The sequence below is a fragment of the Herpailurus yagouaroundi genome, unplaced genomic scaffold, assembly GCF_014898765.1.
Source record: "Herpailurus yagouaroundi ecotype Mexico unplaced genomic scaffold, PumYag 77, whole genome shotgun sequence".
Lineage (NCBI taxonomy): Eukaryota > Metazoa > Chordata > Mammalia > Carnivora > Felidae > Herpailurus > Herpailurus yagouaroundi.
In genome coordinates, this window is record NW_024412388.1 from 12,695,309 (window position 1) to 12,718,796 (window position 23,488).

The window sequence follows — 23,488 nt, forward strand, 5'->3', positions numbered from 1 at the left end:
AGTTTCTGTCCTGTTACACGTGGCTCCTGGGAACTGTCATTCGTTCCTATACTTGCTTTCTCCGCCAACTCGTCTCCCAGGCTAAGGATTGCTGCCTGTTCATTTTCATTTCCCCGGTGTCCAGCTTACATAGCAGTGATCTGAGTAAATAGTCATGGTGGACGGACAGGGGGGTGTCCTGATTTCCAGGCCCTCTGTGTGGGGTGCTGCAGGGATCGACGGACACGAGTAGCACCTGCTCTCAGCTCGCAGGGAGCTCAGAGTCCAGTGTGGGGAGCAGACCTGGGGTAGTCAGTATCAACCCAGGGTGGGGAGACCGGGAGGGGGCAGGCCCAGGCCCAGCGGGATGCAGCCAGAGGAGGGACAGGAGCAGGCGAGGTTCCTGGAGGTCAGGACCCCCGAGCCGGGCCGGGCAGGCGCGTGTCTGTGATGAGGGCAGGAAGGGAGGAGGCGGGGATGATGCTGGAGCAGGGGAGGCACCGTGAGCCGGGCCGCAGTCAGCCCGATGGTGCGCAGACACAGTTCGGAGGGCTCCCCGGGACCAGGCCCCTGAGCTGCGCCCCCGCCCCCTGCAGCCGTCTCCATTTAGGCCCGCTTGCGCCCCGTCAGCCGCCCCTGACCTCACTGAGCCTGTCCCCCGCGGGGCCAGTGCCCATAGTCTGTCTCTCGGCTTGACGCTCGTCCACCAACTGCTTGTTCACCTCCTTGATCCCAGCGGGACAGCAGCGAGGCCTGTTAAATAATCATGTAGCTCACCAGGGCCTGTGTCAACACCGCGTCCTCCTGTTCATTATCTAGATCGGCACCTTCAAAGTCTAATCCAGTCGTATGGACTTCATTTTAACCGATTGCTGGAGGGGAAGCCGGCTGTGGGATGATTGTTGCATCTTAATTAAAAAAAAACAAAACCAACAAAAAAACCCTTACTGGGGACAGGTTGCCCGGAGAGTGCTGGGACACGGGGCAGGTTGTGTCCGTGTTTGGGGACCGGGCCTGGCGCCTGTCCCGCAGGGCTGTTGAGAGGGTTAATGGGGGCAGCGTCGCTCTCGTTAGACCCTGGCTCCCCCATTCCCACCCGCGGAGAAGCCTGTCTGGACCACCTCCCCTCCTCCACGTGCGCTGGGTCATACCCCTGTGACCCGCTGCCGTGACACCAGGCCATTCTCCTTCGTAGCACTGGCCACGGCCGCGTGTTGATGTTTTGGGGACAGTTACCAGATTAACCAGACCGAGGCTGAGTGAGGGCAGGAGCACGCCCGGTTGGCTCCCACTGCAGAGCTGGTGCTGAGACCAGGCTGACGCATAGCAGGTGCTCAGCGAAGGGCCGAGAAGGCCTTGGGCGCGCCCCTTCGGGGAATGGGCTCGGAGCGTGGCGGGCCCGCTCAGCGAGGAGGGCAGATTTGGCCAGGGGATGTGCGGAACAGGGGGTGTGACGTTAGCCTGCTTCAGAGCTCAGCACCGAGCCCATGAAAGGGGCTTCCCACCTCGCACTGGCTCCCGAACTTCCTGCGGCTGCCACGCCCCCCTGGCACCCAGGCGCTGGCCTCCGATACAGGCACCGATGCTTTTTGTCGCCAAGCATGCCCGAGAAGAAACTTCTCTGGATTCCTGGACACCGACAGCCCCCAGATGTCCCCCTGCCCACCCCCGCATACACCCACCTTCCCCACCCTTAATTTTCATGTTTAGTGCCCAAACTTAGTTTGCATGTATTAGCTGTTGTAAATCTATCATAACAGTGTGATGTGGTATGAATAATGCATCCCTGGGCTGTATTAGTTTTCTGTCTCCCGTCTTATTTATGACACGAAACGGGTGGGAATTTGCAAAAGCGAAGTCTAGGCGCAGGGTTTCCTGGGTAATGGTATGCAAATTAGCATGAGGGCGGAAAGATTCACCCAGTCCTTGGGGTGCTGGGGGCCCCCTGCGCGTGCGGGGCAGGGCTCATGTCACTGCATTGAGTGCTCTCTGTTCCACGGTTTTGTCTTAGTTTTTTAAGTGCGCGCATCATTATTATTGTCGGCCTGTTATTTATTTTTTAAATTAAAAATTGGCTGGTGAAACTTGAGACACTGATTTTCTAAAGACCAGAGACTTCCCAGGAGGCTCAGACAGTAACAAGGATAGCGAGCGTTTTCCAACAGTAGGAAGAATGGAGGTTAGACTTTTATTTATTTTATTTTTAATTTTTTTTTTCAACGTTTATTTATTTTTGGGACAGAGGGGGAGGGGCAGAGAGAGAGGGAGACACAGAATCGGAAACAGGCTCCAGGCTCTGAGCCATCAGCCCAGAGCCTGACGCGGGGCTCGAACTCCCGGACCGCAAGATCGTGACCTGGCTGAAGTCGGACGCTTAACCGACTGCGCCACCCAGGCGCCCCTGGAGGTTAGACTTTTAGAAGAACTTCCTTTCAGGGAGCTTGTGAAGGGTAGGGGGTGGGGGTGGGTTTGGGGATCCTGCGGGCCCCCCCCTCCTGGGGGATGTGTCGAGGGGTCAGGCATAGCTCAGGGCTGACCCTGCTCTGGGCATTGGGGAGTTGCGAGGAGGGATCTCCAGGGACGTCCTACGGGCCTGGGGATGGTTGAGGGGCAGGGCTCCAGGCCCCCTCTCCCCTCACCGGGAAGAGCTCAGATCTTTTTTTTTTTTCAACGTTTATTTATTTTTGGGACAGAGAGAGACAGAGCATGAACGGGGGAGGGGCAGAGAGAGAGGGAGACACAGAATCGGAAACAGGCTCCAGGCTCTGAGCCATCAGCCCAGAGCCTGACGCTGGGCTCGAACTCCCGGACCGCGAGATCGTGACCTGGCTGAAGTCGGACGCTTAACCGACTGCGCCACCCAGGCGCCCCCAGATCTTTCTTGTATCCCATAGTTGGTCTCCCCCTGTCCTAGAAGATTTAGGTTGGTAAAGGACTTCATGGTTTAAAAACAAGTTGTTTGGCTGAACCCAAGAAGCTGTCGGCTCAGGGAGCAGGTTTTGGCTGAACCCAAGAAGCTGTCGGCTCAGGGAGCAGGTTCGTGAAGCCATGGAAGAGAGGAGGGAGGTGGTGAGGGGAAGACAGATAGAAGAGGTTATTACGGAGGGAACAGATGGGGGCTGCGGGTGAGGGAGGGGACAGACGATGGCGGCAGGTGGCAGTCCTCTGTCTCTGAGCCCCTGCCCCCTGTCATGTGCCCCCCACACCCCCTCTGCGGTTACCCTCCGCTCTGAGCCCTGTAGGACAGACATCACTGGACCCGCTGCCCAGCCCCCCAGAACCTGGCAGAGATACACAGAGCTGCGGACGGACCCCTGAATGCCGGGCCCCAGGCTGGGCCTTGAGGCAGTGGAGGCTGGGAGCCTAAGCCCAGAACCAGACTCCGGGTGTAATCACAGATTGAGTGAGATCACACAGGAAGGGGTTCAGGCCAGTGCCTCGCACATTCAAATGGTCATCTCAAGCCTGGCAGCCGGCTGGGGGAGGGTGTGCTGGGCTGGAAGCTCCAAGGAGGCCGTCCTGCTTCCGTGTCTGGGTGAGCTCGCATCGCGGTCCATGTGGGCTGGGGAGCTGAGCTGACTGGCTTCAGCCCTGGGTTCTGCCGCTGAGTGCCTGTAAAATGGGGATAATTACAGAACGGAGCCCAGGACCTGCGGCTCAATGTATGTGAAACACCAAGTGTCACAGCTGTTGTACGGTGACAGGAAGGGCTTGGTCAGGACTTCTCGGGACACCCGGTGAGGTGACGTGCCTGGATTGGCATCACTCAGGCTCAGTCAGGTGGGGCCCGCAGGGAAGCAAAGCAGAGAAGACAGAGCAACCGTAGCGGGCACCTGGAACTGTTTCTGAGGCCAGGCTGCTGGAGGATCTTTCCCGAACAAAGCTCCCATCACACCTGATCCAGAACCGCCTCTTTCCCGCCTCTCCCAGCCCTCGGGCGCAGGGCTGGGCACTGACTGGCACTTCGGTCCCTGCACTGGGCCACCCTGCTCTCGTGCAGCCGCTCCTTTGGCGTGGGTGCGGTGGTGGGGGTGGGGCCGTGGGGTGGACGCTCATTGAAACTCCCTTGTCCCAGTGGCTGTTCCAAGGCCTTTGCCAGTCGCGACTCCTGGAATCTTTACAGCAGCCCTATGTGGCATTCGCCTTATCACCCCAAAGTCGGGGAGGTAGAGGCAGGAAGTCGGGGAGCTTTCCCTGACAGTCTGGCCCGGAGCCCATGACCTCACTGCCTCTTCTGAGCAGGAGGCGGCTGATGAAAGTGTCACACAGAAGGTGAGCCAGGCACACTGGGCTCAGCCTGGCTATTTCCAGGCAGGTCACGCCCCCTCCGAGCCTCAGTTCCCCTGTCTGCCCAGATGCTCAGTGGTCCTACCCCTTGGAGGGGGTTGCGGGGACTCCGTGAGCTGAGCTGAGCTGCGGTGAGCGGGGCCCAGACGTGCTCGGGTGCTGTGGGTGCTGTAGGTGCGTGTCCTGTGTCTGCCCTGTCTTGCTGGGGCCCCCGTGGTGGCTGGGGCAGAGGCAGACCGCAGGCTCAGCCGGGGCACTGCTTGCACAGGGCAGGGCAGGGCTGGGGCACGTGCTAGGGCCAGACTCCCTCTGAAGGTGCTGGGTGGCCCCGGGTGGCCCACAGCCCGGCGTCCCCCCTCAGGTGGAGAGGAACCGCCTGCCGCCTCACGTAACCCAAGACAACAGAAGGAAATTAAATAGGAACTAACAAGGGGATTCTCGGTGGCCCACGCTCGGAGGTGCTTTTCATATTCCACTCCCTCCAGAGTAGCCGCGGCACCAATGGATTTTAGTTTAGTTTTTAGAGGCACGGGCAAAGGTGGTTTGCACACTAAGCAGTTGACCGTCTTTCTGGAAAAAATGCACCCGGGATGCCAAGTCTTTCACAGTTGACTCCAAAACGGGTTGTTGAAAGTTCGGGACAGGCTGGCAGTCTTGGAGCTGTGCGGGGACCTCCACCCGTCTGTCCCTCCCTTTTCGGTTCCCGGGGTGGCCCTGAGCTGGAAGAGCCCAGCACCAGGTCAGGTCTCTCGTTAGCCAGACACGACCTCACCCCCGGTTTAGAGATGAGTCGGCTGAGCCCCAGGGGTGCTGACCGACTTGCTGGTGAGAGGGGGAAGCGGGTGTCACGTCCTGGGCCCCCCTGAGAAATGCGCCAGAAGGACTCTCTGCTTCTGGCCCGCGATCCCTTGGCCGTGAGCAGGTGGGACTCTGGAGGAGGTGCGTGGAGGCACAACGGTGTCTGCGCATGGCCGGGAGACCAGGTGTGGCCTGTGGGGTCCCTCTGGGGTGACCAACCGTCCCAGCTTGCCCAGGACAGGGCGCTGGACTTCTGGTGCTACAGAGGTACCTCCCCAGGCAGACCGGGGCGGTTGGTCACCCTGAGCTGGAATCCTGGCCACCACCTCCTCCCCACCCCCCCCCCCCGTTTCCTGTGCCGTGACTTTGTGAGTGTCATTCAGCCTCTCTGTTTTCTCAGCTGTGACGCGTTGATAAGAATAAGACAGATAAAGAAAGGGACGGGAGTCGTCATGCCGATTGCCTTTAAACCACAGACGGTGCCTTGCCCAGAGCAGCGGATCAGAGCGGGACCCGTGCGTCTCCATTCCCGGCCCGGCCCCAGGCTGGTGGAGTGACCCCACACCATTGATTTCTCGAAGCCTCCGTGTCCTGCCTGTTAGATGGGGATGGCAGGGAAGGGCCCTCATCCCAGGTGGCTGGGGCATTATGCGGAGGCAGGGTTGGCCAAGGGGCTGGCGAGTGCTCCGTGGGTGATCTCTGGAGGGGCCTGCCTGTGCCTGCTGGGCAGCCCGCCCTGGGGACCAAGCAGGGGGTGGGGAGGAGGGCCCCGCGTATGCCTCCATTCTGCTGGGTCGTTCGGTCAGAGATGTCTGGGGGTGAGTCCCAAGCTTGGAGTCCAGCTGCGCCCCTGCCCCTGCCCCTGCCCCGTGGGGTCACCTGTGATCATGTTCCCCTTTCCGGGTGGTCCCTCTTCTCTCGTAAAGGTCTCTGCAAGGATGCAGTCCTACAGCACGGGAAGGGCCTGGCACACAGTAGGTGCCCACGGGCCGTAGCTGCGCCGGCCTTCTGCCATTTCCTCGGCAGCCCCCGGCCAGTCCTGACCACCCTAGCGCTCCTGCCTGGCCGCGTGGCACCATCCCATCTCTAATGACTTTGAGTGCTGAGCTGCTCACCCTGGCGATTTATAGAAACCAAGCACAGAAATGGCACCTGGAGGCACATAAATATTGTAGGATGGAGGCTGGGCTGTGTCAGCACTATTTGGAGCAGTGTCAGTCACCTGAAACCCTCTGTGTGCACCCCTGCCGCGGGGCGAGGGGAGGTGGGCCGCCGTGGGTCGGTGAGGCCACCTGGTTTCTTCCCAGCTCCCTGACCAGCTCCTCACGGAGGCCTGCCCTGCCCTCCCCGTGGAGCCTTCCGGGACCCCAAACGGCGGCTTCTCCTCCAGGCTCCGTTGACAGGCATGCGAGGAGAGCCAGTTACCTGGACAGAGATGAGCTAGAAGCCCGGGCTCCGACCCGGGCCCTTCCCTCTGGCTGCCAGCTTTTTTTTTTTTTTTTTAAATAAATTCCCCCCTCCCCAAACTTTTTATTTATTTTTAACATTTTTAATGTTTATTTTTTATATTTGAGAGAGAGAGACCAAAACAGAGCATGAGAAGGAAAGGGGCAGACACACACACACACACACACACACACATACACACACACACAGAATATGAAGCAGTCTCCAGGCTCTGAGCTGTCAGCACAGAGCCCGACGCGGGGCTTGAACTCACGAACTGTGAGATCATGCCCGGGGTCGAAGTCGGTGCTTAACCACCTGAGCCACCCAGGCGTCGCCCCCTCCCCCCCCCCAAACTTTTTACTTTTAAAATTTCAACAGTAAAGTTGAAAAAATAGTACAAAACCACGCAAATATTCTTTAGCTAGTTAACCAACCATTATCATTTTGCTATAATTCTTTCCCTACTTTATACGTACGCTCCCTTTTTTTGGCTAAACCATTTAAAAGTCCGTTGCAGACATCATGAGGCTTAAGCCCTCAAGAGTGAAGGGCGGCGTGGCTCTCCTGCGTAACTTCTACAGCGTTATCGTGCCCGGGAATTTAACGTCAGCAGAGTGGCATTTCCCAGCTGTGCCCAAGTATCTTTCATAGCTTCTCTTGCTTTTGTTTTTCAGGCCTCTTTAGTCTCCTTTTAATCTAGAATAATCTCTCTGCCGTATTTATTTATTTTTTTGGTCTCCATGATCCTGACTTTTTTGAGAAATCCAAGCCAGGGTCTCATAAAACATTCACACCCAGGAATTGCTTGGCGTTCCCCCAGATGGGCTTGGGGTGTTCGGCCAGATCCTGCGTGGGGAAGCTGTGCATTTCTCGCTGCGTCACACGAGGGGGCAGGACACGCAGGCTGGCCCGTCCTCATCCTCTGTCACTCGGTGAAGGCGGGGTCCTTCAGGTGTCCCCATCCTGAAGGGACTGGTTTCCCTGTGTAATTAATTCCTTGGTCACCTGCAGGTGATTCTTCCTGAATGTGTGAACATCCTGTTCCTCAGCAAACTTTCATCCTGAACTTTCCTTATTTAAAGAGGGGTTTCCTTACCCGGACTCAGCCCTCCCCCCTTCCTGTACGACCTCTACATGTTTATAGATTCTTTTTTATGTTGATTTTGAGAGAGAACGTGCACGAGCATAAGCACGGGACGGGCAGAGAGAGAGAGAGAGAGAGAGAGAGAGAGAGAGAGAATGCCGAGGCTGTCTGATGTCAGCACAGAGCCCGATGCAGGATTTGATCTCATGAACCTTGAGATCGTGACCTGAGCTGAGATCAAGAGTCGGATGCCTAACCGACTGAGCCGCTCACGTGCCCCTAGATTCTTTTTTAAACCCAGTGTACTGTAATCCAAGACCATCATTATTATTTTTGATACTCAAATTGTCTCCGATGTGGCCACCAGGAGCTGTTTGTGTTGGCTCCTGGGTCCTTTGGGCACCTTCCCCGTCATTCGTTGGGCACTTCCTTGCTTTTCTGCATCGGGACTTTTAAGCTCCCCTGTTATCTCCCCTGCCCTGACCGGCCATTTCTCTGGGGTGCCTAGGCTGGTTCCCTTCTGTGGGGAACGGTGTCTGGAAATCGAGACCTGGTGTGCCCTCCACTGCTGGGGGTCATTGCTCCAGACCCTTTCGGTGCACAGGGCCAGGGTTCATACGGACAGCTCCGATTCAGATCCCAGATGACGGACCTCCACCCCCCAACATCAGTGAGCTTCAGCCACACCACAGTTTCCGGATCGCTCTGCCTGTCCCACCACCCACACCAAGCCTACTGGGTAAAGTGCAGGATTTCTTTGCAGATCTTTTTGTCCTTAAGGACCTGCGGTGCATGGTCAGAGTGCTGAGTTCCCAAGCCACTGGAATGGATTCTTTTCTATGTGGCTGTGACCATGTTCCAAGAAAACTTAATTTCCCCAAACAGGTGGCGGGCTGGTATTGTCTGAGGGCCACTGTTTGCAGACCACTGGGCCAGAATTATCGTCCCAACAGAGCGGTTCCTGGTTCAGGATAAGCAGCTGGCAAATCGCCATGCCTGGACCATGGGGGTCAAGTGGGCAGGAGGCACGGAGCCCCCCAGAGCTCAGAGGCAGGGGCATGGCTGTGCTCATGGCAGCTGGGCAGGGGGCCTTCTTCAAAGACAAGGGGGATAGAGTCCTCTTAGAGAGAAGGTGCCCCCACCCCAACTCCTGGGCTCCAAGACCAGCTAGGGATAGTGGAGGGGTCCAGAGGTGACAAGTGGGATGCCAGCACCGAGCCCAACGGGCAACAAGGGCCGGGCCTCCCCGCCACCTGCCCCCGCCCAGGGGTAGTGGGACCCATGCCGCGGGATGCCACCTAGTCCGCCTGTGTGCCCAGGAGGCCCGGCCAGGACTCCCAGGACTTGGCTCCATGGCGGGATCCTGGAGTGGGGAGGGGTCTCGGGGAGCCCGGGGATCACCGAGGGGTGAGGGGCTGGGCCTCCGTGTCGTTGGTCGTACATCCTGCCCTTTCCCCCACCCGCCCGACCGCTGGGCTTGGCGGGTTGGCGCAGGCCTTGTGTAAAGTCGTTCGGGCCTGGGGGCAGACTTGTCACGCCTCTGGAGAAATGAGCCTGGATTTCCACTGCTGACTTCTCTCTTAATTGGATTCTGACAACAGCATGCGGAGCTGAGTGCCTGCAGACTCAGGTATGGCTTTCCACAGCCCTAGGCCTCTCGGTTCCAGCGCAGCCTGGCTTTCTGGGAGGCAGGAAATGCTTCTGGCCCTTTCTTAGGAGCTGGGCAGGAGCCCTGCTGCACACAGGGGCGAGCATGCCCACGCTTTCCTGTGCAGCACGCGTGTGTGTGTGCGCTCGTGTGCAAATGGGTGCGTGCTGTTTTTGGAAAAAAGACTGCAGCCAGAGCCTGTTGGGGGCCCGTCCCACCCTGCTGCCCCGTCCGTCCATCTGTCTGCTCGTTGGCGGTGGGCACTGGGGGCAGTCGGGTCCAGCCTCAGCGGCTTGGCTGTGATGGGGGTCGGTGAGTCCTCGGCTGGCCCTTCCCAGCAAGGCCCCTCGGGAGGTGTCCTGTTGAACCTGGTGTTGTGCCCGGGGCTGGGCCTTCTGGAACATTGTCTGTTCAGGACAGCAGGCTGCTCGGGGTTTCTCTGAAGGAGAAAAGGAGTACTGAAAGCCAGCATTTGGGGATGAGGGCCAGAGGGATCAAAGACCCTCCTCTCCCCTTGCACGGCGTGGACTGGGCCTGGCTCTGAAGTTTCTACTGCCTCTTCAGCTTCTGCTCTCCGAGTGCCCCCAGTCAGGGGCGAGCTGTGCCATAGAACCGTGCCCCTCGAGGGCAGCCTGGCACACGGGGAAAGGAGGACGATGCTCTGCCTCTCTCCTCCCCTAACCTGGGGCTCTGGAGTTTCCTGTACCCACACCCCCAACCTGTTAGGCCACCCTCAGCCCTGTGCAGAGCTCAGCCGCCGGGGGCTGGCTCGGAAAGGCAATTTTGTTGGCCTTCTCACAGGCTTGCCCTCCCTGGCTTGGCTCCCCTCCACCATTAGCTTCCTTATCTCAACGGGGAAAACGCTTGAAGGTCTTGGTGATCAGAGCCGGGTGGAGTCGGGGCTGCGGCCAGAGAAACCGAGCAGTGTTAGCGCCACGTTCACTGGCGAAGCAAACGTCCTTCGGGGCTAAACCTGACCCTGTCACTTCCCAGCCCAGCCCCTCCCGCACCTAACCGGATGGCGGTGGCCCCGGGGTGATCCGGCGCCTGCCCCCCTCTCCCCTCCATCTAACCACGGGCTGCACCCTGACACGCACATTCATTCCTGAGGGGCCTCCCCACTCCCCACCCCGGCCCTGCTCCCTGGGACAAAATGCACCTGTTCTGTTTCTAATCGCCAGGAACTTCCCTCCGGCTCCAATCTGTCTGCTCTGCGATTTCTTTTTCCTTTTCTTGAATTCAAACCCAAAGTCAGAGTTAGAGGCCTTCAACATAGTAAGTGCCTGACATCCCATAACTGTTTTTATTCCGTAAGTTTCAGGAGCACAGCTTTATAGTTTGGCATTGTGCGCGCTACAAAGTCGCCTCACCCTCCGTCACCATACGGTTGACCTCTCACACATTTTGCCCGTCCCCGACCCCCCTTTCCCTCTGGTAACCGCTCATCTGTTCTCAGCATCTGTGAGTTTGGTTTTGTTTCATTTCATTTGTTTTGGTGTTGGTTTTTCAGATTCCACATATGAGTGAAATTCTGCAGGATGGCTTTCCCTGTCTGACTTATTTCACTTAACATAATACCTTCTAGGTCCATCCATGTTGTCGCAAATGGCATATTTCATTCTTTTGATGGCTGAGTAGCAAATAGTCCATTGTGTAAATACACCACATCTTCTTTATCCATTCATCTCCCGATGGACACTTAAGGCTGTCACCATGTTCTTGGCTATTGTAAATACAACTTTAGTGAGCATAGTGAGCATAGTATCTTTTTGAATTAGTGTTTTTGTATTCTTTGGATACATACCCAGAAATAGGTCATATGATATTTTTATTCTTAATTTTTCAAGGAAGCTCCATCCTGTTTTCTGCGGTGGTGACACCAGTGTGCATTCCCACCAACAGTGCACGAGGGCTCTTTTGTCTGAACATCCTCACCAACACTGTTGTTCCTTGTGTTTTTTGCTGGGGGCCATTCTGACGGGTGTGAGGTGAGGCCTCATTGTGGTTTTGATTTGCGTTTCCCTGATAATTGGTGACCTTGAAAATCTTCTCCATGTGTCTGTTGGCCATCTGTAGGTCTTCTTTGGAGACTTGTCTATTCAGGTCCTCTGCCATTTTTAAATTGGGTTGTTTGGGGCTTTTGTTGTTGAGTTGTATGGGTTCTATTTATGCAGGTTTACTTCTAGGCTCTCAGTTCTGTCCCATTGACCTGGGTCTGTTTTTGTACTGATGCAAAAACAATACTGTTTTGACTATTATAGCTTTGTAGTATAGTTTGAAATCAGAGAGTGTGATACCTCCATGGACATTAAACATTTTTTGAAAGCTTATTTAGACAGAGAGGCGGTGGGGGAGGGACAGAGAGAGAGGGAGAGAGAATCCCAAGCAGGCTCCGTGCTGCCAATGCAGAGCCCGATGTGGGGCTTGAACCCACAAACCATGAGATCATGACCTGAGCTGAAACCAGGAGTCGGATGCTTAACTGACCGAGCCACCCAGGCACCCTGGAATGGACATTTTTATAATATTAATTCTTCCCATCCATGAGCATGGAGTATCTTTCCATTTATTCGTGTCTTCTTCAGTTTATTTAATTAATGTCTTAGAGTTTTCAATGTACGGGTCTTTCCCCTCCTTGGCTAAATTTATCCCTAGGTATTTTATTCTTTTTGGTAACAATTGGAAATGGAGTTGTTGTCCTATCCTCTCTTTCTGATGAGCTGTGATTAGTGTACAGAAATGCCACAGATGTCTGTATATTGATTTTTTTATTCTTGCAACTTTACTAGATTCATTTATTAGGTGTAATGGGTTTTGGGTGGCGTCTTTAAGGTTTCCTACATACAATATCGTGTCATCTGCAAACAGTGACAGTTTTACTTCTTCCTTTCTGATTTGGGTGCCATTTATTTCTTTTCTTGCCTCATCGCTGTGGCTAGGATTTCTAGTACTATGTCGAGTAACGGTGGTGAGAGTGGACATCCTTATCTTGTTCCTGCTCTTAGAGGAAAAGCTTTTAGCTTTTCTCCATTGAGGATGCTATCAGCTGTAGGACTGTCACATATAGGTTGAGGTACATTCCCTTGTACCCACCTTGTTTTGAGAGTTTTTCAACATCATAAATGGATGTTGCGTTTTGCCAAAGGCTTATGATTTTGATCTTTCATTTTGCTAATGTGCTGTATCACATGAATTGATTGGCAGATGTTGAACATCCTTGTATGCCTGGAGTAAATTCTACCTGGTCACGGTGTATGGCCCTTTTAATGTACTGTCGGATTCAGCTGGCTAATGTTTTGTTGAGGATTTTTGCATCTACGTTCATCAAGGGCATTGGCCTGTAATTTTCTTGCTTTGTGTGGTGTCCACGTCTGGTGGGGTGATGCTGACCTTGTAAAATATGTTTGGATGCTTTCCTCCCTTTAAGTGTTTGGAGGAATTTGGGAAAGGTAGGCCTTAAATCTTCTTTGAATGTTGGTAGAACTCACCAGGGAAGCCTCCTGGTCCTGGACTTTTGTTTGTTGGGAGGTTTTTGATTGCTGTTAAAATCTCCTTTCTAGTGGGGCACCTGGGTGGCTCAGTTGGTCAGGCAACCAACTTCAGCTCAGCTGATGATCTCGCGGTTCGTGGGTTTGAGCCCCGCGTCGGGCTCTGTGCTGACAGCTCAGAGCCTGGAGTCTGCTCCCCACCTCTCTCTGCCCCTCCCCTGCTCATGCTCTGTGTCTCTCTTTCTCAAAAATAAACAAACATTAAAAAAATTGAAAAAAACCCATAGGGGTACATGTGCCCCTATGCATCAGCGCTCCTGTATCCCTTGGGTAAATTCCTAGCAGTGCCATTGCTCGCTCGTAGGGTAGTTCCATTTTTAATTTTTTGAGGAACCTCCACACTGTTTTCCAGAGTGGCTGCACCAGTGTGCATTCCCACCAACTGTGCAAGAGGGTTCCCCTTTCTCCACATCCTCGCCAGCATCTGTAGTTTCCTGATTTGTTCATTTTAGCCACTCTGACTGGTGTGAGGTGGTATCTCAGTGTGGCTCTGGTTTATATTTCCCTGATGATGAGCGACGTCGAGCATCGTTTCACGTGCCTGTTGGCCATCTGGGTGTCTTCTTTGGAGAAGTGTTCTAGGTATTCTTTAAAATTTCCTCTCTGATTTCTTTTTTGACCTGTTGATTGTTCAGTAGCATAGTTTTTTCGTCTTCCTAACTTGTGGTTTTTCTCATTTTCTTCTTATAATTAATTTGTGGTTTCATACCACTGTGGCTAGAAAAGGTGCTTGATAAAATGTCAATTTTCTTGAATCTACTGAGACTTCTTTTGTGCCCAGCATGTGATCTACCCTGGAAAATGTTCCCTGTGCCCTTGCGAAGAAGAATGTGTATTCTGCTGCTTTGGGGCGAGAAGTTCTCTATATACCTGTTAAGTCCATCTGGTCTAATGTGTCATTTAAGGCCGATGTTTCCTTATTGATTTTTTTGTTTGGTTTGGATGATCTGTCCACTGAGGAAAGTGGAGTAGTAAAGTCTCTGACTATTATTGGGTTGCTGTCAATTTCTCCGTTTAGGTCCGTTAAGATTTGCTTTCTATATTTTGGTGCTCCATGTTGGATGCATATATGTTAATAAAAATTACATCTCCCTCGGGATTGACCTCTTTATCATTTGCGTAGTGCCCCTCTTTGTCGTCTACTACGGGCTTGGTTTGCAACTCTACTTTGTGTAAGTATCACTACCCCAAATTTCTCTTCATTCCCCTGTGCACGGAATATCTGTTTCCATCCTTTTGCTCTCAGTCTGTGTGTGTCCTTACTTCAAAGTGAGTCCTTCGTAGGGAGTGTAGAGATGGGTCTTGCTGTGTATCCATTCAGCCGCCCTCTGGCTTTTGATTGGAGCTTTCAGTCCATTTACATTTGAAGTAATTGTTGAGAAGTGTATACTTACTGCTATTTTGTTAATTGTGTTCTGGCTGTTTTTATAGTTGCCAGTCTGTCCCTTTCTTCTTTTGCTCTCTTCCCTTGTGGTTTGATGGTTTTCTCCTGTTATGTTTAGGTTCCTTTCTCATTTTCTTTTGGGTATTTACTAGAAGTTTTTCCTTGTGCTTACCTTGAGGTTCATGTAAAATCTCCTATGGCAACAGCAGTCTGTTTTAAGTTGATAACAGTGTAATTTTAAACAGATTCTAAAGCTTTACCTTTCTACTCCCCACCCTTGATGTTTTATGTTTGATGACACATTTTATATTTTTTTGTTTCATGCTTTTCCCCTCAATGAATTATTGTGATTTTAGTTAATTTTAGTACTTCCATCTTTTCATCTTTAAAAAAATTTTTTTTCAAACACTCTTACTTATTTTTGAGAGACAGAGACAGAGCGTGAGCAAGGGAGGGGCTGAGGGAGGGAGACACGGAATCGGAAGCAGGCTCCAGGCTCCGAGCCGTCAGCCCAGAGCCCGATGCGGGGCTCGAACTCACGGACCGCGAGATCGTGACCTGAGCCGAAGTTGGACGCTTAACCAACTGAGCCACTCAGACGGCCCTACATTTTTTCATCTTTATGCTTGCTGTAGAAGTGATTGGCTCATTACCTTTGCTGTACATTTACCTATTCCAGTGAGATTTTTACTTTTGTATGTTTTCTTATTATCGATTAGTGCCATTTCTTTTAAGCTTGAAGGAGTCCCTTTAGCAGTATTTGTAGAACTGGTTTGGTAGTGAAGAACTCCTTTAGCATTTGCTTATCTGAAAAGCTCTTAATGTCTCCTTCAATTCTGAATGGTAACCTTGTTGGGCTAGAGAATTCTTGGTTGGGAGATTCTTCCTTTCAGCACTTTAAATGTGTCAGGCCGCTCGTTTCTGACCTGGAAAGTTTCTGTTGAGAAATCTGCTGATAGCCTTGTGGGGTTTTCCTTGTACTTGACAAGTTTTTCCTTTGCCGCTTTCAGGACTCTTCCTTTAACTTTTACCATCTTAATTACAGGGTATCTTGGTGTGGTTCTCTTCGAGTTCATGCGGTTTAGAACTCTCCGGGTTTCTTGGATCCAGATGTCTGATTCCCTCCCCAGGTTAGGGGAGTTTTCAGTCATTATTTCTTTTTTTCTGGCTCTTTCCCTCTCCCTTCGCCTTCTGGGATCCCCATAATGTGAATGTCATTCCACTTGATGTTGGCCCAAAGGTCGCTTCAGGTGTCCTCACTTTACTTAATTATTTTTTCCTTTTGCTGCTCTGCCTGGGTGTTTTTCATTGCTTTATTTTCCAGCTTGCTGATTTGTTGTATTTCATCCAGTCTGCTGTTGGACTGCTCTCGTGTATTTTTCAGTTCAGTTATAATTTCCGTTTGGTATTTTCTTTTATTTTTCTCTCTCTGTGTTGAAGTTCTCCCTGTATTCATCCATCCTTCTCCTGAATTTAGGGAGCATCTTGATGACCATCACTTTGAACTCTTTATCAAGTAGATTGCTTATCTCTGTTTCATTTAGTTCTCTCTTTAAGGTTTTGTCTTTTTTTTTTTTTTAATTTGGAACATATTCCTCTGTCTCTTCATTTTGCCTTACTCTGTGTTTTTCTGTATGTATTTAGGTAAATCACTGACCTCTCCCAGTCTCAAATGAATGGCCTTATGTAGGGGAGGATGTATGGGACCCAGAAGTGGAAACTTCTTGGTCTCCAGAGCCAGGTGCTCAAGGGCTGTCCCCTCTGTGGGCTGTGTGTGCCCTCCTGTTGTGGTGGGACTGTGGCTGTGACACATTGGTAGGTGGGGCTGGCTCCTGGCCTGGCTGTGGGCATGTCCACGTCTACTGGGGCACATTGGTGGACAAGGTTCTCAGTGGAGTACACCCACTGGCACTAGGAGGTTACAGGGAGAATTCCAAAATGGCGCCCACCAGTACCATTCTTAGTAAGATAGGCTGAGATGGACAAAAGGGCTCCTACCAGGGTCTCAGTGCGTGGGCAGAGCCCCTGCTGTTTTCTGCCACTGTGGCAGACCCTCTAAGGTTTGTAGTAAATGGATCTTCTTTATCAGTGGCGTATGCTTTTTTTCAAATTGGCGTTTTCAACTGGTTTCCGGGTTGAGTGAGTGTGTGCAAGCCCCTTAAGAGCAAGTTTCCTGTTCCTTCCGGTTTTCTAGAGTCTCTGAATATAATCCCCATTGATTTTCAAAGCCTGGTGTTTTGGGGGCTCATCTCTCCTGTGCAGGGTCCAAGGGTTGGGGTGCCTGATGTAGAGCTTGAATTCCTCATTCCTCAGGGAAGTTCTCTACCTTTGATATCCCTCTTGATTGTGACTCGCCACGGCTGGGTTTTTTCCTCTGGTGCGTCGGTGTCTCTGCCTCTCATCTGGTCTCGACACCATCCTTTTATATTTCTTGTGGAGGCTCAGTTCATTCAGTTTCCAGGTTCCTTTCAGAGGGAATTATTCCACGAGTATGTGTAGATAATTGTGTCCGTGGGAGGAGGTGAGGTCAGGATCTTGCTGCTTCACCATTTTGAACCCCGCTCCCTGCTGTTTCTCATCAATTTTTGGACATTATGTGTTGCATCCCCACAGATGCAAAGATTCGGATGCAGAGATGTAAAGGATTAGGATTTGACTCACACGACCCACCTCCCTTTCCCGATTGTTCCGTTTGTTGCCTTTGTAAGTCTAGATGATATTCATAAGATGCCACTTCCTCTTGTGTCGCCTTTTGGCCCTGACTTTCCCTTGTGTCACAGGGGCATGCTAGAGCTTGGTCTGTTATCCCTTTCCTAGTTCCTTGTTCATTGATGTCATGTGGGTAGCTTGAGATGGCCCATGTTGGAAATATTTACACCATGGGAATCGGCAGACAGGGCAAACCAGGATTCCCCACCAGTAGTTAAACACTTTCCAGCACACTACTCACTGCTAGGCTTCTGAGGGTCCCTTCTAGCCCTGAGTCTGGTTCAGGCAGAGGCTGGGTTAGTTAGCTTGGCCTCCCGAGGCTCAGCTGGCAGGCCCAGCCCAGCACCAACACCCTTCTCTCTGTGCCACAGCAAAGCTTCGAGGCGCATCAGGACGAGGCCGTGAGTGTGACGCACATGGTGAAGGCGGGTAGCGGCGTCTGGATGGCCTTCTCCTCTGGTTCCTCCATCCGCCTCTTCCACACTGAGACACTGGAGCATCTGCAGGAGATCAACATCGCCACCAGGACCACCTTCCTCCTGCCGGGTGAGGCTGCTGTTGGGCATCGCGCCCTGCTGTCCTGGGCCTGTGCGGGGAAGATGCTGATATCCGTGCAGCATCTTCCGTGGCCAGGCGGAGGTGCCTCCTGGTCAGCCCATGTTGTTAACCCTCATAGGAGTGTTTGGCCGGCATCAAAAACTGGGCCTTCGAGAGGGGAGGCAGCAGGGTCGGGATTCGAACTCAGGGCATCGTTCCAAAACCTCTCTTGCTGCCGTCGCTCTTCCCTCTCACCCCTCGTGGGAAATGAGGCTCCAAATTCAGCAGACTTCCAGATCAGGAAGCTGCTAAAAAGCCCTACTGGGTGGGAACCCAGGCCCGTCTACACCTGCCGCCCCTCAGGTTGACCAGACACCCAGTTCTGCCTCCCATCACGTTCGGAACATGAGGCGAGGGGCAAGAGAGAAGGCCGACAGGGGTCTATTTCTTTAGAGGTTTTTCTAAGAAAGGCAGCTGTCTCTCTTAGTTTGCTGGTTGGGCTTTGGGGGCAGGCGGAGGGCGAAGGGCTTGGACGTCATCCCCTTGGGGCCCTGCTTCCTCCTGCAGAGCTACTGGTGATGCTCAGTGGAGAGGAGTAAGGTTGGAGCTCGCCTAATACCCTGCTCCTCCCTCATCTGCCTCTGTGGAATCGGCTCCAGGCAGCGCCCTTACCGTCTGCTGTCCAAGGTGCTGCCCAGACCCTGCAGGCCGTGCCGGTGGGAACCAGGGCAGACACCTGCTCAGGGCCCGTTCCTACCCCCGGGCTGGCTTTAGAGCTTGGCCCAGCCCCCAGGAGACAAATAGACTGGTCTGGGAGGATGTAGAGGCTCCATCCTGTCCAAACTGGGCTAGGTTTGGCAGCTGGGAGAGCCGAGGGGCCCTGGGGCCAGGGACACGGGCCCGGCATGGCAGGTGGGGAGCTAATTGTTACAAGGACTCAGCAGATGGGCCGTGTGGAGGCCAGAAGTGGCTGTGTGCTGAGCTGAGGGACTGATCTCCCCGTCCTGTGAGGCTGGGCCAAGGACAAGCACGTTAGCCAAAACCTAAGGGGCCGCGTGGGGGCCTCTGTTTTACCACAGAGGCCTGGTCCCTGACCCCAGCCAGGGGACCCAGAGATCACCCCCAGAGATCCTGCTTCCTCCCGGCCAGGCACAACAATGGTCCCTGAGTCTGGCCTGGTGGCGACAGGGGGTGGTGGTTGCTTGCTCCACGTTCAGCAGTGGCAGTAGCCTGCCACAAACCCTGCGGTGAGCTGGGTTCCAAGTGTTTTACGTACAGGGTCGCGTCTCACCGTAACCCCATGAAGTGGCTTGTCCGTGGTCACGCGGCAGGCCAGAGGCAGGGCTGGGAGTCTATGGGAGAGTCCCACGGTGTATAACGGGGAAGACATGGTTTCAGAGGTGGCCAGAGCCCTGGCTCGGCCACTGTGGGGCTTGGGCAGGTCTCTCTGCCTGCTGGTCTGTGGTCCGTCTGTGGGACTAGACAGAGGGCTTCCTGGCTCCGGATAAATGCCTTCAGGCATGGGAAGACACCTTGCACGGGCTTGGAGCATGGTAGGTGTGTGAGGAGAATAAATAGGGCCATAATACACTTTCCAGGGTGTGCTGTGTGGGCTCTGTGGGACCTGGGTTATGGCTCTTTGCCTGTTCTTCCCTCCTTCCCTTCCTTCCTTCCTTCCTTCCTTCCTTCCTTCCTTCCTTCCTTTCTTCCTTCCTCCCTTTCCTTCCTCCCTCCCCTTCCTTCCCTCCTTCAGTTTCATTGCATTTCACAGTATTTAGCCATTATACAAGGTAAATCTATTTTACCTATGATAGAAGTTTCTCTATATCACAAAAATATTTCCACATTTATGCTGATAGCTAAATTACTTCAAGTTAGTGGAACAACAAAATAAGTGGGCCTTTTAAATCTCCTCAGCTTCATCTGGGGGCAGAGGAGGGGAGAGAAAGAATCAGCCCGTCAGGCCGTCCGAGGCGGGACTGGCGGGCAGACCCGGATGCAGGTGGACAGCCGCAGCCCCCTCGGGCACAACTGTGACTTTACCACGTGAGCTCAAAATGCATCTGCACACCCACTGGCTTACTTGTTCTCCGCAGTTACCCTTTGAAGAAGGAAGGGCGTTCGCTATCTTATGATTATGTCAGGGCCAGGTCAACGGAGGCCCGGGAGCCTAAATGACCTCCTGGAAGGTCATACGCCCAGGAGGCCGGAGCCAGGCCCCTAATTGCAGCCTCTCCGAGACTTACTGGGCAGCGTCCCCATTCCCAGGCCTCAGTTGCCCCATCTGTACACGGAGGGGCCGAGATCTGAGTCGGAGCCTGGCCGTGGGGCACAGGGCGGACCAGAGCTGGAGTCAGGCTGGCTCTGCTGCCGCCCAGCCCCGTGACCTGGGGCAGGTGGGGAACCCCTGGGATCCCCGGTCCCTGCCTCCCAGGGAGGTTGGGCCTTGCCTGAGGCGGTGCAGGGACGGCACCCCATAGTCTCTGGCTGGAGTGAGTCCTGGTCCACGGCGGTGTCATTCAGGGGCATCATCTTTGTTCTCATCTTCGTGGCCATCCCTGCCCCTCGCCGTACCCGCCCTGTGGGCTGCACATCCCAGGGTGCCTCCCTGCTCCGCCCCCACTCTCCAGCCCATGTCCTTCCGGCTGTACCTGCTACATCCAGCAGACAGAAGCCACCTCTCGCTGGCCAGACCTCCCTGGGGCTGGGCCCTGGGACATGTGGGGGGGGGGGGGGGGGGGGAGGCTTAGTTTCCCCAGGGGTTAGTGCCCTGGGCCTCCTCTGCCAGGCCTGACCGTTCCTAGTCAGTGACACCGTGGAGCCTGGGGCTGGGGCCAGGACCCCCCCAAACCCCAGAAGAGCCGGGCCGGAGCTGCCCCAGGGAGAGGGCGGCTTCAGACCCGTTTCACACTGTGCCCCTGGCGGAAGAACAACAGAGCAGGATTCGTAAATTCTTTATTAGAAATATTTTTAAAAGGCTTTTAAGTATTTTTTTTTCTTCCCCCACACCACCAAATGAAATAATTGCATAATTAGTAATAAATTTGTTCCTCCTCTAAGTGTGGACTTTTTTAAGGGCGTGTTAAAAATTTATCACGCTTCCTTCCCCCGACCCCTTTCTTCCTCTCGTGTACCCGGCTGGTATTAATGCATTTTTTGAACCTAAACTCCCCCCCTCCTCCTAACTAGACAGGTCATTAATAAAATGTTCTCCGAGAGCCTGAGCCTTTTAAAGTTGTATATCTCCAGATAGATGGCTTGGGTGAGTCGAACACTGCTGCATTAAGTCTCTGTGATAAAATATTTATCCACCATTAGAATTTTTTTTTTTTTCCTTTCGGACTGTTTGTGAAGTGTCTTGATCTTTTCCTCGAGGCAGACGGGGAGGAGGAAGGGCCCTAGAATGAGGTCCGCAGATGAAGTCATTTCTGCTGGGTCTCAGCTGTCCAGTGGGGGCCGCGAGGATGCGGGGGCATCGGGGAGCCGTCTCTTGCTGGGCTCACGGCCCCAGGGTTCCCTGGAACAGGAGGTGAGGCAGCGAGATGAAAAATTTGCCACTGCTCGCTCTCTGGGCTTAATTATTTTTGTGGGTTTATGGCTCTGATGGAGCTGATGTTGAGCCACGAGTCTAGGTCCTTTTAATAATCACAGACGTTATCCTAATGGCCTCCTTTTATTGATTGTACACTCTGGGCTAAGAGCTGCGCCCAACTGTGTGTGTGTATTATACAGACACGTGTATTTCCAATAATCATAAAACTGAGCGAGGCAGGTTTATAATACTCACGGATAGAGAAGGGAAAGAAAATGACTTGTCACTTCGCACGCCCCGTGCGTGACACCCGCACGCGTGTCCTTTTTCGCTATTCTGCTCTCGCTCGTTCATTTGTTCACGAGCCGAGGGCGCTTGAGCCGCGAGCTGGGGAATCAACTCAACTCTGAGTGTGCAGATGAGCTGCTGCCCTCACGAGGCTTCCATCTGCGAAAGCAAGCGGCGAGAGAGAGAGAGAGAGAGAGAGAGAGCGAGAGCAAGATGGGGCGATGGAGACCCTGACCAGGGCTGAGCGGGGGCCAGGTGGTGAGGAGGGGCTGGGAGCACCCGCCGCCGGCCGGGAGCCCGTCCTCCTGGTTGGTGTCTGCACGTTTTGAGCTGACGCGGGCGTGGGCAGGAGCCCCAGCTTTGCACACACCCAGACCCGTTCGTGAAACGGCCCTTGTTGTCCAGAGACGGGCCCGGCTCTTCTTCCCGGGGTGTGCGTTCCCGCGTTGAATCAGCACCGCGAGTGGGACTCCGTTCGCGTCGCGTGGCCAGGCCCACCATGTGCGTCCGCGTATCCGGGAGGCAGCGTGGACTTCCACCCCAGGCCCGCCCTCCCGTCGGAGTCCCAGGCACTGCCAGGCGCCCGGCTGCTCGAGACCAAACACCTCGGAGTTGCCCTCGACACCTGTCCGCTCTCTGCCATTCGACTTCGGACCGGATCTCGAACGAGCTGGCTTCTTGTCGTCCTCCAGGCCACCACGGCGTCTCGCCACCACATCTCTGCCTGGCTGGTCTGCTTGCTCCCTCCCTGCCCTCCACCACACTGAGGCCAAAGCGCTCGCTCCTCCAAGCCAGGCCACCCACGCCTCTGCTCAGACCTTCCAGTAGCTTCTAGAATGTAACTTCAGAACGAACAGTCACCGCTCTTACCCTGGCCTACCCGCTCTCTGCTTGTCTTGAGCTCCACCCCCCCTCCCGATCCCCGAGCTGCGCTGGCTGTAGTCTGCTCCTGCCACCCTCTTATTCTTGCCACAGGGCCTTTGCATGTGCTGTGCCCCAGGCCTTAGCTCAGGGCTCGGGGTGGCTGCCTCCTCCTTGTCCTTCGAAACTCACGTCCCCACGCCTGCTTCCCTATCCTTCCAGAATGTGGGGGTAAGTCAGGAAGCTCAGGAACCTTCCTGCCCACTCTCTCCCTGCCCCATGCTCCCATCTGAATCCTCTGCCTGGTATTTATATGTTCCTGGTTTATGTCTTCACTTCCTCTTTCCGCTCTCTAGACTGTGCTAATACGGTAGCCGCTATGATGATGAAAACCGGATGAAATGAAAAATTCAGTGCCTTAATCCCACCAGCTACATAGCCCGTGTCCACGAGCCACCTGTGGCTAGTGGCTGCCGCATCGAACAGCGTGATCCATAACATTTGCATCATCACAGAAAGTCCTAGAGTGTTTGCTCCTCAAGAGCAGAACTTCGCGTGTGTGGCTCCCACTGTGTCTCCAGCACTGAGTGCAGAGTCCTGCGCGTAGTAGGTGCTTGGGGTGTCCCGGAGTGCCGAGTGAGTGGGTCAGTGATGGTAGAGTCCATTGTGTTAGACGGTGCCGCGTGAACCCCGACATGGTAACCCTGGGGAGCCGCCCCGTTCGGCTCGGAGGCTGTTTGCCGTGCATAGGAAGTTCGTACCCTTACCCGCGTGGAACCGCAGTAATGTGCTCAAGAGCGGAGAGGCAACAGAGGCACAGACTGCAATCAGCAGACCTGAGCCCTGCCCCTGCCCCGCACTCACCAGCTGGGTGACCTCATTGGGCTTTCCTGTCCTCATCTGGAAAACGGGCATAACATCCGTGTCTCACACGTGTCCCAGGCCGCTGCAAGGCTTACGTCCGACCAGACCGGGTTTCTGTGTGCTTTAGAAACTCCAGAGTGCGGTCCCTGGACCAGCACGCATCAGTGACACCCGGGTACTTGCCAGAAATGCAGTTGGGGGCCTCCTGGCCCTGCTGTTGGTGCTGAGACACGTCCAGGCCGCGAACCGGTGCTCCGAGCGTCATTTCACACACCGCGTGGCATTGCTGTCGCCATGGCACGTGGCATGAGTTCGGATTTCCTTTTAGGGAAGAGCTGGCCCCTCTCAGGGGGGCGGGAGGAATCGGGCAAGAAGCAAGACGGCCCTTTAGGAAGGCAGGGGGGCGTCGGTGCCGCCTGTCCCTCGTGCCCTCTTCCGGCGACCGTCGTCGTCAACAGGGCAACAGCAGTAGCGTCCGAAGGCGCCTTTCTGTGTGTGCCGTGTGCCGGGCACTGGGTTA

At 54.2% G+C, this 23,488-nt stretch overlaps 1 protein-coding gene across 14 annotated transcripts in view; it reads left to right on the forward strand.

Annotated features, from left to right (window-relative positions):
• Positions 1-23,488, forward strand: part of ARHGEF10L (Rho guanine nucleotide exchange factor 10 like) — a 160,011-nt gene that overhangs the window by 133,574 nt on the left and 2,949 nt on the right. For 13 of the 14 annotated variants that reach the window (XM_040462635.1, XM_040462643.1, XM_040462667.1 and 10 more), the window contains one exon: positions 17,258-17,432. The exons of the other annotated variant lie outside the window; for it this stretch is intronic. In XM_040462635.1, coding sequence (XP_040318569.1) covers positions 17,258-17,432 — 175 coding nt within the window. The remainder of the gene's footprint in view (positions 1-17,257; positions 17,433-23,488) is intronic. 14 annotated transcript variants of the gene reach the window in all.